Here is a 14698-nt window from a genome sequence, read left to right on the forward strand (position 1 = left end):
AGGATGGGGTGGGCTCTCTTACTTATTCTGAAGTGATACCCTGAGGATAGGAAGGTTCTCAGTGTGCCAACTCTTCTTAACAGTGGCTTGAAGTTGTTTCTTCTTTTATGGTTTACTAAAGTAGGATACTTCAGCTAGAGTTTGGTTGGATGGATCCTGCTTGTGGGATGTTTCCACTGTGGCAAATACTTTTGTCTTGTAGAAGATGGGAGCTAGCTCATTCTTTAATCTAATTTCACAATATTTTAGCTTAAAAAAGAAAAAGAAGAAAACATTCTCATATAATGATTTTTGCTTCTAGTGCATATTATACCTTTGCCATTTTCCTGACCATTTTACAACTCTGCTTCTGTTGAGAGCAACAGCAAGGCTTCCTTGGGCATTTAAGGGAGTGGAACTGAGTTCAGCAAGCTGAATTTTCATTTTAGAAGAAAAATGTTGTTGCTTGTAAGCATCTTAAAGTCAGTAAGAGGAACATAGCTACCTGCCTGCTGCTGCTATTTCATTTTATTATAACTATTTTTCCTGTTGCCAGCTCCTGATACTCCAGGAAAGAAAGAAAGCACTGGGGCACAGGGAGCACAGGCAGCTGCTCTCTGTGTGTAGGAGGCTGCAGGAGGTGCCCTAGGGGTCACAAGGGAGGGCCCCATTGCCAGGGTCTGTCCTCTGATCCCAGCTAGGAGCTGGGCAGCTGGAGACACTGGGGCAGCTCTAGCCCTGTCTCTGCCTTTGGCCCTGGGGTCTGAAATGGTGTCCTTGGCCATGGGTAGGGTTGGGGGAGGCCTAGGGGCAGCAGGGAGTTCCAGAGCTGTTGATGTCCTCATGGAGATGACAAAAGAGGCTATTTTTGCCAACAATTCTGCACACTTTTCCTCTGCAGTTTTCATATAGTTCTTCATGTAGTTTTTCATCTGTGGTTGAACTCTGTAAAAGGTTAAGAGTCGCCCATTTTTTTAATTTATTATTATTATTATTATTTGTAATTTGTGACTGCAGGTTTACCAGACTGTCCTTCTGTTGAAAAAGCTGTGGCCTGAAGGATCAGACATTCGCCGTGCGATCTGTGTTCTTACTTGTGCAGTAGGATTAAAACTGTACAGTGACATGCTGGGAAGTGCAAAAGCTTCCTCGGGAGCAAAACCAGAGCAATCAGAAAGAGTGAGAATTTTTAAAATATCTTTTCAGAACAGTGACTATAAACATATTGCTAATGGGAGAGGTGCCTTTTCCAGATGCCAGGAAGACATGACCATCTTCTTCCTTCTGCTTGCAACTAGGAGGAGTCTGGTTCAGACAATTAGTAGGGCCACAGTGTCTCCAAAGGAGCATCATCATCTATCTGTGGGTATTACTGTGCCCATTAAACAATGGCTATTCTGGGGAAGTTATACCTTAAGAATGATTACTTCCATGGGATGCTTTACTGTAGAATGTTGAGCTCACTGTTTTTCTTTACCTAACATCCAGTAGACTTTACAGGAGAATATATTTTTCCTCAAATAAGCAAGGCATTTCAGGAGAAAAGTTCCTTTCTAGATCCAAAGAGTCATGACATCACCATACTGGAAGCTTTGTTTTTTAACACAGAAGCAGCACATTAGTAGTACCATGGGAGAGACAGGTTCAGTGGAGTAAAGGATACCTACCTCAATATGGCTGACCTACTAGTGACAAGCACAGATAGATTATTGTGTTCAACTTTGTTTTCCATCATCTTTTGACAGGAAAGAAGTAAACCACTATCTCCAGAAGAAGCCGCTGACCTCTGTAGAATGCAGTGTCTTACAACAGTTTTCCTTCTTCATATGCCTCTTTCTCACAGAGTTCAGATTAGAATCATAGAATCCCGCTGGACTAAACAAGTTTTACCCTTACTAAAAACGGTATGTACACAGCTTTCTTACTTCTCTCGTCATCTGGTGCTTTTACCATTTTGGCTTTTAGTTTTCTTGATAATTTGCTTTAGCAGTCTGATGAGATCAAAGAATTTAATGTAACCACTAAAAAGGAATCTCATCTGGTTCAGAAGTCTTGTAAGCTACAAATAAGTGGGGCTGAGTATTTGGGGTACTATCTCAGTGTAGTGGACCTGTGAATAAACATCTGCATTGGGCCAGTTGTAATGTTAGAATACTGGATTGATGGACCCTTAGCCAGTATGGGAAGTTTCATGGCCAACCTTTGTGTTATCGTGAAAGAGAGCTGTGAAGGCAGTTATCTAGAACTGTGCTACTGAAATGCTTCCTGATTACAGACAATAACACGTTGATTTGCATGCCAGTAAAACCTGTAGTAACTTTACTTCGGAGATGCTTTGATCCCTCCACAAGAAATAGCATTCCACAATAATTAACTAATTGCTCTATCTTAACAGCAACAACTGTGTGCACATTTTGTTCTGAAACATCTAAGTGATACAAATGATTGGAAACTGGATTTAACTTATCTGCCTGACTTAAATGATGATTCACTGCTCAGAAATATTGCACATTACTATGAGATTGAATACTCTGAAGGTATTTATCTTTGTTAAACAGCTTTCTTTTGTGCATTTCTGACTTTATTAAGCTGCAGAACGTAAATGAAAATGCTTTTACAAGCATAGATCATAATTTTCTACTTATCTGTATGATAATGGAAACATTTTATGGAACAATAGGGAAACTTTTTTCATGGCCAAGTCTAAAAAATCACACACAATTATCTCACCAGAAGTCATTCAGAAGGCCTTCCCATGTCATATTCTCAGCGCACTTATTGAAAGGAAGCATAAGGTTTCTGGGTCACTGTTATTGGGTGTTATCCACTATTGTTTCAAAGCCAGTTTTCTATTCTGAAATTGTAGTGCACCATTGTCAGAACAGAGACTAGATTATATCTGTACTGTCACTGTGATATCAGAAATGTTTTTAATCTTGTGATGAGATTGGTTCAGACAAAATCTGATATTATCTTCTACATACATGAATTTGGGAGCTGAAACTTTAAGAATACTATCCTATGTGTTAAGATTCAAAAAAAACATTCAAAAAACCTGACTGAGCAAAAGAGTATGGAAAATGTTTTGTATCAAAATTTCTTTCACAGTAATTCTGTTTACCTGACATCTGCAATGTGCACTAGCAGTCAGTTAGTCTGACAGGAAAACAGAACTTTTTCTTTATGTATCGAGCCATAAGCTATTCTGCATGCACCTCATTAAAGCAAAGGTAGAGGATTTTTTAAAGGAAACATGAACTAGGAGTATGTGATTTCTAGTATTAATTGAGAACTAAAAATAAAATACTTCCTTTTTTTTTTTTTTTCCCCTCCTGTTCAGGATTAGAGTTCCAGAAGGAATTGGGGAAAGAAATGGAAAAAGAATACCAGTTTTTATGGGACACCGTAACCAAACTGACCATGAACTTTGATTTTGGAGATGCTTTCCCAATACGAAATACATCCCAAGTATTTATTGATCACCAGCAGGCATCGTTTAGAGGTACTGAGAAGTCCACAAATTAAACAAATTAAACCTTTGTTACTGTCACTGCAAGTTCTGAAAGTAGTGATCTCGTTTTATCCTGATCACAAATCTAATCAATTCTTGATGGATCCTCTTCCATCCCACTAGCAAAACTTGCAGATTTCACCCTTATGGCTGAAATTCTGACTCTACTATAGACAGAAAAAAGTATTTTTACTGACTTCACAACTACCTACTTTTAGTTCTGATGTTTGCTAGCCCAAATTTGTTGCATGCATTGTAAAAGACATTATGACTCACCAGTCATAATACATAGAGTAGCAAAAGGCATTAAAATTGTCTCCAGAGGATTTCATTGTACATGTTAGCATATGGTTATGCATGTATTTGGCAGATATGAGAGGAGAAAACTCAGTGAAATGAAGATTTGTCAGGTTCCTAAGTCAGTGGAATGTCTAGCCGTCAGGGTATGTCACATTGCTATCCTTCAGAGTTCAAGAAATATGACTTATCATTGCCTTAAGTTATACTATGACAATTCTTTGTAGACTGTAGTTGGAAAAGTGCATATTTGGCTCACAGTCAAGTTGTATTTATGGATCTGTGTATCTATTCAGAATATCTGGGAGGAGTAGGTAGATATTTTTGCCTGTTTTCTCACATTTCTGAAGAACTATTTTTGTAACCATTGGAAATCTTTGTGTAAAGCATGAAGCTGTATAAATCTTAAAAAGGGACAGTTTGCAAGAAATTCATTATATGGGAGTATAATTCCACATAGCTTTATGGTTGTTTTTATGCTAGTTTAAGTGGTGTGGGCAAAGTGGCCTTTAGTGGCCAAAACCAGCAATTTTCATCATTACCTTTACACATTAAGGCATCTTCTGGGACAGCACTTCTACTGCCTGCTTCAGTAGTGGTGCAGCAAAGTAGATGCTTGTGTGATGAGGAGGGTTGTAGCATTCAGGAAAATCGTGTAGGAGTATACAATAGATTATGAGACTATGAAATCGGAAGCAGTCATGTCTGTTTTCTTCCCCTTTCTTCCCGTGCTTGAGAAGGAAAAGAAACAGGGGAACTGGTTAACTTATATTTTGTATGCTTTAGTTTCTTGAATTTCATTTTTAATGTATCTTGACAGAAATTTAAATGTACGATATGAAATTGTATTTATTTTTAATCAAACGTTGTTCATTCTCTTTTTATTTTATAAAGTCTGTGATGAAAAAATTCCTGATATAGGACTAATCCCATTGAAATCTGATCTTGCTGAAGAATACGCTGGAGATGTTTTGAAAGACCTACCTGTTTTAGATAGGTACATATATGAATTATTATTGTAATGTAATAAGATTATATGGGTTTGTTTCACACTCCGCTGCACTGTACCTGCATACTATGCTCAATCTGTGCAAGTTCAGAAATGCTTTTGCTGTGACTAGGGAAGATTTACATGCTGTAGTGTAAGTATTAACAGAAGGTTCAGAACAAGAATGAGTAAGAATCTGCCTTCTAATTTACTCATTAGTTTTATTTTTTTTCTTTGCATGACTCTCTGGACATTCTTATTCTATATTCTTAAACGTTTTTTTTAAACATGCAAATAGTATTCGAAAGGTCTCATCCTAAATTGCAAAGCTCAGATTGTTTTCAGGAGCAGAAAAATGTGGAATAACAGTACTGCTTAGAAGTTCAGAGCAGACTATCCTTTCCATTTGCCCTGCTGTGCTATTTATTAAGGTGGGTTGTGTACTGAACAGTGATTATTGTTAGCCAGTTTGGGAAAACAGATGTATTTCTGTGAATTATGTAGTTACATTGCATTGTGATGCCACTGTATGAAAGTAAGTGAAAAAATGCACTTTTAATTTGTTACTAAATCTCTCTGAAATACGGAGACTATCTTGACAAACTGACTGGAATAGGATTAAGCCCTATACTAGTTGTCTGCCACTGTGAAATTCTTTTGATAAATATCTATTTTTTGTGTCTCTTTCTTTTTGGTTTTGTTCTTTGTTTTTAATATGTTTTGAATATTTCATTAGAGATGCCAGACAACCATTTTATTTTCTGCACTGTTTAATGTTTCAGCAATGATCCTGCAGTTACTTCACTTGCTAAATACAAAGAATTTGATGAGCTTCGTCACTGGCATTCTGACAGACCACTGACTGAGGAATATGAACGAGTACGGTGCAACGCTGATGGTAAGAAATGCCAACAAAACCCATTTGTTTGTCTGAGCTAGAAAAACACTTTGAAGACTGTCATTGTTTTAAAGGAGAACTTCTCATTTCATAAAATATCTGCAGCCATATAAGCACATGCCAAAGTAGAAATACTGCAATAGCTGAATTATACTTAAACTGATGAGCTTCTGCAGTATTTATATGCATTGTATGTTATGTATTATTTTAATAGCTCTAACAAGTATAATGGAGCATTCTTCAGATGCTCATGATACTTTCCCTTGTGCTTGCAAACTGCTTCTCAGATTTATATAAAAAAACTTTATGTACAGGTGAAATTAAATGTTTAAATCTATAGTTTGGATAATGCTTATTAAGCAAACTCATATATGGGCAAAATCTACTTAAGTGTTTGCAATGCACATGCATAGCCAATCATATCTTTTGAGAACATAAGTAAAAGAAGTAAACAAAAGTAATTTGTTTCTTAATTGTTAATGCTACACATTATAGTTTCCTCTAAGATTTTTGCACTTTGAGATACTTTCTGATGGGATTGTTTTTGCTTTCTTATTTACACTGCGGTCCCAACAAGAAATTTGGAGAGCAGTCACTTTGAGCATAACCTGCAGAAGAGTAGCTAGAGCATCCTCCATAATGTTGGATGTGAAAGTTTGTGTATGTCCACTACTGCTGAAGTCCTTTCTCTTCCTCATTTTGTATGAGTACTCTGAACAAAGGCTTGTATCATCTCAGTCTTGTGTAAAACAGAAAGATCTTCTGAGATGGATCATCACAATCAGAAACTAACTTGTTTTTTTTTAAGGCAGAGGGAAATATCCTGTGCAGCACCACAGGCTTTGAGCAGAGTGGCTGGAGAGTTGTGCAGAGGAAAAGTATATAAGGGTATTAGTTAACATCTGGTTGGGACACAAACCAGCACAGCGTGCCCAGGTGGCCAAGAAGGTCAATAACATCCTGACTGTATTAGAAATAGTGTGGTTAGGAGCAGAGAGGTGGTCATCCCTCTGTACTTGGCACTGGTGAGTCTGCAGTTTGAATGCTCCGTTCCTTTTTGGGCCCCTCACTAGAAAGAAGACATTGAGGTCTTGGAGCATGTTCAGAGAAGGGCAGCAGAGCTGTGAGGGATCTGGAGCACAGGCGTTACGAGGAGCAGCTGAGGGAGCTGGGATTGTTCAGTTTGGAGAAGAGGAGGCTCAGGGGAGACCTTCTCACTCTCTACAACTACCTGAAGGGAGGCTGTGGTGAGGTGGGGGTCAATCTCTTAAGTAATAAGCAATAGTACAAGAGGTAATGGCCTTAAGTTGTGCCAGAAGAGATTCAGGTTGGATGATGTTATAGGTCTAGTCCAACCTCAGTGATTTTGTATTTCTATGAAATACTTGAAGAAGGCCTACAGAAAAACTGGGAGGGACTTTCTGTGAGGGCAGGTAGCAACAGGACAAGGGGAAATGTCTTTAAAAAGGAAGAGGGGAGAGTGAGACTACTTATTAGGAAGAAATTCTTTACTGGGAGGGTGGTGATGCACTGGAACAGGTTGCCCAGAGATGTTGTGAGTGCTCCCTCTCTGGAAGCATTCAAGGCCAGGCTGGATGGGGCGGTAAGCAACCTGGTCTTGTGGGAGGTGTCTGTAGCAGGGAGGTTGCAACTAGGTGATCTTAAAAGTCCCTTCCAACCCAAACTATCCTATGATTCTGACTTGAGTGCAGAAATATCTGTGTGCTCAATACTGAGTAGTAGAAGTTTTCTTCCAGCAGCATTATATATGTTCTCATGAGATAGTCTTGCTTTGACAGAGAAGGGGTTCTCTGATTATTTAATTCCCTTTTGAAGATGCCGCCTTCTTTTCCTTGACTGTGTTTCTCTAACAGTCATAATTCGTTTCCCACTTATGAAGTTTTCCAACAATTTTGGATGTGTGCCTAAAGTTGTCTGAGTTTGAGTCTATGACTCACCTCTCAGATAACTGAAAGTACCATTGCATTTCTGTGAGTCTTAGTAGCAAGCCTCTTTTGACATGGGACTTTGTCTTACAGTCAATGAAGAATTTTTGCTAAGTGTATCCATATCCACTGCTCAGTTGTCTTTTCTTGGAATTAGTTTAGACTAAAATTCTGTTTGTGTATTTTTGAATCAATTACACTTATCTGCAGCAAAATCCAAAGATGCAGATGGAAGAAAACAAATTCAAAAGCTTCAGACTTTTCATCGTTTATATGGGAGCACTTTGGAAGGTAGCACTGCCAAGTTTATTGTACTCCAAAAGGATGTTCCAGGGAATGCTAATACTGCTGTGAAAAAGAATAAACAAATACATGTGAGTATATGCAAACTGCTGTTTCCAAATCTACTTTATACTATTGAAAAGAAAAAACAACATTTCTGCTATTTGAATCCCAGAAGCGAAATTTTATGCTTTGAATGTATAACAGTTCTCAGTTGGGGAAGTTTGATTATTTTGTGTTACAGATTGAATTGTCTAATTGGAAAAAAATATTTTTTGTTTCCGGTTGGGGTCATTGAAATATAAATATATTTTAAAAGGAACAAATAAATAAAAAAATAAATAAATACCAAGTTTGCAAAGGCTGGTGCTGAGTTTTGGCTCGTGGCTGGTAATAGAATTTGGAATGAAAGAAACTGGCATTCATCAATTTTATTTTACTTCAAGAGAGTACTGAGAAATACTGTAAAATCCATTGTTTGCTTGTTTATTTTCCCACATCATTTGGAAATACTCACCATGAAAGTTTCTGTAAATTCTGTCATTAATTCTACCTATGAATATTTTCAGACATCACAGGATATATACTTGCACACTAATGAACAGGTCTAAGTAATAGGAATTTGAGTAATATTTCATAATAAACCATACTGTGGGTTAAATATTATCACCTGTTGAATCACCTGTAAACCATATATCAAATAATTTTGTTAAAGTAAGACAGAACTCCTAATTTTATTTAATATATTTTAAAAAACCTTGTTACTGGAATTACTGTTACCTATGAGTAAATAAACTCAGATGTCTGCTATTTATTTTTTCCATGATTGTGTGCTTCAGTACTACTTGTGATGAAACTGTTTATTGATTTCTAAAGTAAAGATTAGGTAAGCATTTGAGCAGCATGCTGGGACTCAGAAATATTGTCTCCTAGAGAATCAAGTAATAATTTAAAGATTTCTCAAATGACAACGTACCACAAAGGTGAATTGCAATCTATAAAGTATCTTGAGTTTACGGATTAGTTTTTTTCAGATGATGCTTGCACATAATTATGATTAATTTTGAAATTTTATTGGATAGAAAAGCAAAGCGGAAATAATTACAGAGGAAAACAACAGGCGACTAAAAGCTAAAGAAGAAAAGAAAGAACAGGAGCAATGGAAAACCTTGCAGACATCGACAGAAAAGGAAATAAAAGCAAATCCAACCATTGGAATAAATAAATTGGAAAAGTTTCTCAAGACAGTTAAAAGTAAATCTGTGAAATTCAGCATAGAAATGGCAGGATTGATGGCCTGTGTAGAAGCATGGAAAAAACACTGCAGAAAACAAGGTATGATGAGCCAAATGCATGTTCGATTTTCAGCTTGCTGTCACTTCAACTAAGAAAGTGAGTGCTTCTGGACTTTCTCAGTAGGAATAAAGGCATGTAAATACAGACTTGTTCTGGGAGCACTGGTGGTACTTTTAAGTATTGTATGGGAAACTGGTAATCACATCCTGAACCTCTGATTAATCAGCTGAGGCAAGTGTGGGGTCAGCTGTGGGAGGCACAGGTGAGGGGAATTCAGCTGTGCTCTCAGAGGGGATGGAGCTTGACTCCACCTCTCCTAGACTTCATTTAAGGGCTGACTACCACTAAGGCAGCATCTTTTTGAGATCACTCCTTCATAGAGATTGGATAGCCAGCCTCAGCATTTTCCAGCCAGACTGAAGGCATCCATACTGGTGAGTTTTTTCTATAGATAACCTTTTGGATATCTATCACAATATTTCTTCTATTATTACCATCTTTTGTATTATTCCACCTTACAAGTATTAACAGGCATTGGTCCCCATCTGCAATTTCAAAATCCCTCAGAAGAGACACAAAGAATTTATTGTAATTAGATTTTAGCTATTTTTCTGTTTTTCCTTGTAAACACTGCATACATAACTTATGGTATATATCTTTAATGATTAGGTATTATTCACTACAGTATGGATATACTGAGATGAACTGACAAATAAGTAGCTGACTGAGTAAACTCACGATCTGAATAATGCTGATTATTGCTGAAATCTAAGCAACTGTCATTAGTTGTTGTCTTCAGTTTCACTAGAATCAACTAATCCAGTTCATCCTTTTGGTTGAGAGGGTCCAAACACATTGCTGGAAATCTGCTAGGATGCCCTAGAGTGAAATAGGTAGCTAATAGGATTGAGTAACGAACCTGAACTGGTGAAGTGAAATGGGGATATTCCATTATCAAATACATATGAGAAGTACAACTTCCTTTAACAACTGAGTTAGAGTTGTTTGGATGTTTGGTGTTTAGTCATAGGGGTTGCCACAAATGTGAATTGTGTTCTGGTTGTCTTTAATTTAAATGTTTTTTTTAAGTTGCCATACATGTGCTTGGATGCATAAGGTCTGTTTAAAAAAAACTAATATAAGAGGGCTTCCAGTGATAAAATTGGCTATTGAGGTGTTTTTTTGGTTTTTTTTGTTTTTTTTTTTTTTTAAGGAAGTGAACCTAAGGATTTAAGCAGTGCTGTCCAAGTCATGAGAAGAATTCATATACTTCTTGAAAAATATCAAGATCTTTTGGAGAAATCACATTTACAGAAGCTGAGCCAGTATCTACAACTTCTTGGATTTGAGAATTTGGCATGCACTCTGTCTGGCCAGGTAACTTTCTAGACTTCATATAACTTTATGTGATTTTCTAACCTTCTGATGGAGCAGGTCCAAGGAAGGGTAATGAGGCTTGGAGAATATGTCCTACGAGGAGCAAGCAAAGGAACCGGAGCTGTTTAGTCTGGGGAAGAGGAGGCTGAGAGGGAGGCCTTATTGCTCTCTTCTAATAACATCAAAGGTGATTACAGTAAGAGTGGGGTTGGTCTCTTCTCACTGATAACAGGTGAGAGGATGAACGGAAATGGCCTCAAGTTGTTCCAGGGGAAGTTTAGGCCAGGTATCAGGAACAACTTCTTTACAGAAGTGCTGGAATAGGCTCCCCAGGGAGGTGGCTGATTCACCATCACTGGATGTGTTTGAAAACCATTTGGATGTGGTGTTCAGGAGCATGGTTTAGTGGAGGGCTGTTAAGAGTTAGGGTGCTGTGGTTAGGTTGTGGTTGGACTTGATGATCTTTAAGGTCTTTTCCAACATAAGCAGCTCTATGATTTTATGATTCTATGTTGTAATGTGTAATATTTAGGTAAAGAGCTTTCAGGATCAGGTATGCAACCACATACATCCATGAATAATATATTTTTTATGTCGTAATGTACGGTATGCACATTTTACTTAAAAATATAAAATTTAGAATAACACTCAGCCTTTCTACTAGGTTTCGTTTTTTAGCTTGGATTCATCACACAGAGTCACAGCAGGCTCAAGAAGGCAGAAAGAAATATAGGATGAGAAGCATATACCTTGCAATACCTCAAGGAAGACAAGCTTTTTCTGCTAGATCGTTTTGTTAGCTTGTATCACAACAAAAGAAACCACAACACTGGCTACTTGAAGACATTATTTACAGAATGTAGCCTCCTTTGATCAGATATAACTCTGACACAAGGCTGCAACAGACAAAGTTATTTAAAAATTCCCTACAATTTGACAACATGACATTTTCTGATTCTCTTGCTAGTTTTCAAGCCAATTTGATATTTAATATGACCTTATAGATGAGAGAAGGAAGAGATGATCAGAATAGAAGCAACTGTGATGTTGAGGTGGGACCAGCTCGCTTTCAGCTGCAATACATGGACTATTATTTGCTCAGAGAAGAGAGGAATGATCCAGATCCCCGAGTGCAACATTTCATACCAGACACATGGCAGGTATTGAGGCACAATCCACTTGTATATAGAGTTATTGGAAATAACTTTTTTTTTTATTTTTTTTTTAATTTAAAAATATATATTATTATACTACTAGTTAAAAATTAGTGTATCATTAACAAAGTCAGTAAATTACTTTGGAAATGTTCCTTTTGCACTGGGGGCTTTGCAACTAAGAGCTTAGCTAAAGGCATTCAAAATAAGAAATGCCAAGTCCAGGAGATTGCTGAATATCCAGTGATGATAGCTCTAGCTATTGTTCTCCTTATTTGTTCATAAGGAATGACTCATAGCACAAGATAAAAAATAACTTTTTCCCTTAAAGTACAGCAAATCTAACTGAAGACTTTGTATTGTTAGGTTCAGGAGGCCAGCTGAATTTGCCACTTTTTGTGATCATATCTACAAACCAGTCACTTGCTTGAGAAGCAACTTGAAAGATGGCATATATGCTGATAAAGATGATAATGTTACTACTATTTCTTTTTCCTTTTTAGTACTCTTCCTCCCATGCTTTCACAGACCTGTTGAGAGAGCATGGAGGAAGACAGTAGTAGAGAAGAAAACCAATTAATAAACAATGTATGTTAAGTGCATGAGAGAGATTTTAACAATACTGAATAACTATTACAATGCAATAAAAAATAGAGCTTTGAAAAAGAACAATGAAGTTTTGTATCTAAATTATCTGCTGGTGAGTTAACTAGCTTTAGCTTTTGTTGTAAAATTTCCAGTTTTAGACTGCAAGTGTTGGTATATCTTATATATCTTAGAGCAAATAATTGAAACAAGCAAGTCTGAATTACTAGTTTTGCTTTCTCTGTTTAAAACTCCAAGAATAAAATACAGTCATAAAACAACTAGGTTCACTTCAACCTCCAGTAGTCTAAAATCGCTATTAAGTCTGCATGTAAAAAATATAAGAGACTTTTTCACAGAAAGAGCTTGTTTACTTTTTTCTTTTCTTTTATTTTTTAATTTTTTTATTATTATTAACAAGACATTTTGACATAAATAACTACTCTTCTCTTAGCGAGAACTTCTTGATGCTGTAGATAACAATGAGTCTGCGGTAATTGTTGCTCCCACATCATCAGGAAAAACATACGCTTCATATTATTGCATGGAGAAAGTTCTGAAAATGAGTGATGAAGGAGTAGTTGTGTATGTTGCTCCCACAAAGGTAAGGCTACATCTCATCTTACTGCATATTCTATATGCTGACTACATTTTCCAGTGTGATTCTAAAACCACTGGGGGTAACTTCTTGCACTAACATAGTTGATGTATGTCTCTCTCTTATTTTTTTATTTTTTTTTTTTTAAATCAGAAACATGTAATTAAGCATGTTAACAAATACCTTCAAAGTGTTTATGTTCACATACAATTTATATTTATTGGTTACTGTATATACATCCATTTTAAGGTCAGAAGCACTGATGTGTACAAAAGTGCTTAGATCTGCTGTGTTAGGAAAGCGGTGAGAGTACCAAAAGCATACTAACTATGTGAAAGTGATATTGGAACAGAACAATGACCAAGCAAGGAATTTCATTCCAAATGAGTCTACTTTTAGAGTTTTAGAGAAAACTTTGAGAAAAAGTTTGTGAAAGCCTGTTGTCATACTATTTATTTATTTATTTATTTTTAATGCAAGTTTTATCCTAGTAGTTAGAAACTGACTTAAAAGCTGAGACACAGTGTTTTGCCTTCTTCCAAAACTTACTTTGGTGTTAACTTAGTGCTTATAGATAAAGCAGAATGTGTTTTTTTTTCTTTTTCTTTTTTTTTTCTTCTTTTCTTTTTTCTTTTTTCTTTTTTTTTTTTTTTTCCTAGCAGGTTTAAAAATCATTATAATACAGAATTATATATATATATCTCCCACTTCATGGAACACTGAAGTTCTCTGAAAGCATTTGAGTATAACTGAACATAAAGAACTATATCTGTTCAAAGTTAATGATACATTACGTAGTACATTGTAATTTAACATGTTAACATCAGTGCCCAAACTTGATACTTTTATATAATATTGTATGCCTTTATGCATACACTGTCTAGTTTTATTAAAGACTTGCTTTCCTTAAGGCCCTTGTAAACCAAGTGGTGGGATCTATATACAGTCGATTCACCAAGAAACTTCCAGATGGATTGGTTGTGTGTGGAGTCTTCACACGAGACTATCGCCATGATGTCATGAATTCTCAGGTATACTTTTATGGGTGTTTTAACACAGAATAGTAATGACTTCTGTACTTCATCTGGCTCCTGGAAATATTGATTTCAATTGTAACAATTGCATTATCACTAAATACAAAGCTCAGGAAAAAGCAAAGATGCTTGAGGTGCTCATAACTCTGTGGCACAGAAACTTTCCTGTCCATTCTTAGGGGATTGGCCTTAGAACAGTTTCTGAAATCCCTTAGTCACAAGCATACATCTGATGTAAAAGCAGACAAATGAAGGAGGTGCTCTTTTTTTTTCATTATTTTCATGATGGTGTGACTTTTCATATTATTTATAAAACTTGATGATTTCTAAGTGGGAGCATGTCTTCAGTGTTCAGTCAGTCTCACAGTGGAAGGTTCAAACAGATCCTTCAGTGTTTTACTTTGTGCCCATTGCTTCCTGTCCTGTCAGTATACAGCACTGGAAAGAGCGCACTTCTCTCTTCCTTACATACTCTTTTCACATTTAAATACATTGGTGAGATCTTCCCTCATACTTTTCATTAAACAATATCCACTCTCCTCACCTTCCAGACCAGTTATTTCATCACAGAAGTTTATCAGATTGGTCAGGCATGACTTCCTCTTGAAGGACAGTGAATGCATGCTAACTACTCCTAATGACTTCTTTGTCTTTCACGTGCCTGGAAATAGTTTCAAGGCTTAATAGCTCCATCACTTTCCCAGGGATAAAGGTGAAGTTGACAGGTATGGAGTCCTCAGAGTCCTCCTTCTT

General features: G+C 36.7%; 1 protein-coding gene across 1 annotated transcript in view; it reads left to right on the forward strand.

Moving 5' to 3' along the window:
- DDX60 (DExD/H-box helicase 60) overlaps nt 1-14698 on the forward strand; it is a 38800-nt gene that overhangs the window by 5988 nt on the left and 18114 nt on the right. Inside the window, exons 7-18 of the mRNA XM_072334861.1 lie at nt 997-1158; nt 1725-1883; nt 2375-2516; nt 3320-3481; nt 4682-4784; nt 5558-5673; nt 7830-7993; nt 8984-9236; nt 10411-10574; nt 11579-11734; nt 12768-12917; nt 13823-13942. Of these exons, the coding sequence (XP_072190962.1) occupies nt 997-1158; nt 1725-1883; nt 2375-2516; nt 3320-3481; nt 4682-4784; nt 5558-5673; nt 7830-7993; nt 8984-9236; nt 10411-10574; nt 11579-11734; nt 12768-12917; nt 13823-13942 (1851 nt within the window). The remainder of the gene's footprint in view (nt 1-996; nt 1159-1724; nt 1884-2374; nt 2517-3319; nt 3482-4681; nt 4785-5557; nt 5674-7829; nt 7994-8983; nt 9237-10410; nt 10575-11578; nt 11735-12767; nt 12918-13822; nt 13943-14698) is intronic.

This window comes from Excalfactoria chinensis, chromosome 4, assembly GCF_039878825.1.
Source record: "Excalfactoria chinensis isolate bCotChi1 chromosome 4, bCotChi1.hap2, whole genome shotgun sequence".
Taxonomy (NCBI): domain Eukaryota; kingdom Metazoa; phylum Chordata; class Aves; order Galliformes; family Phasianidae; genus Excalfactoria; species Excalfactoria chinensis.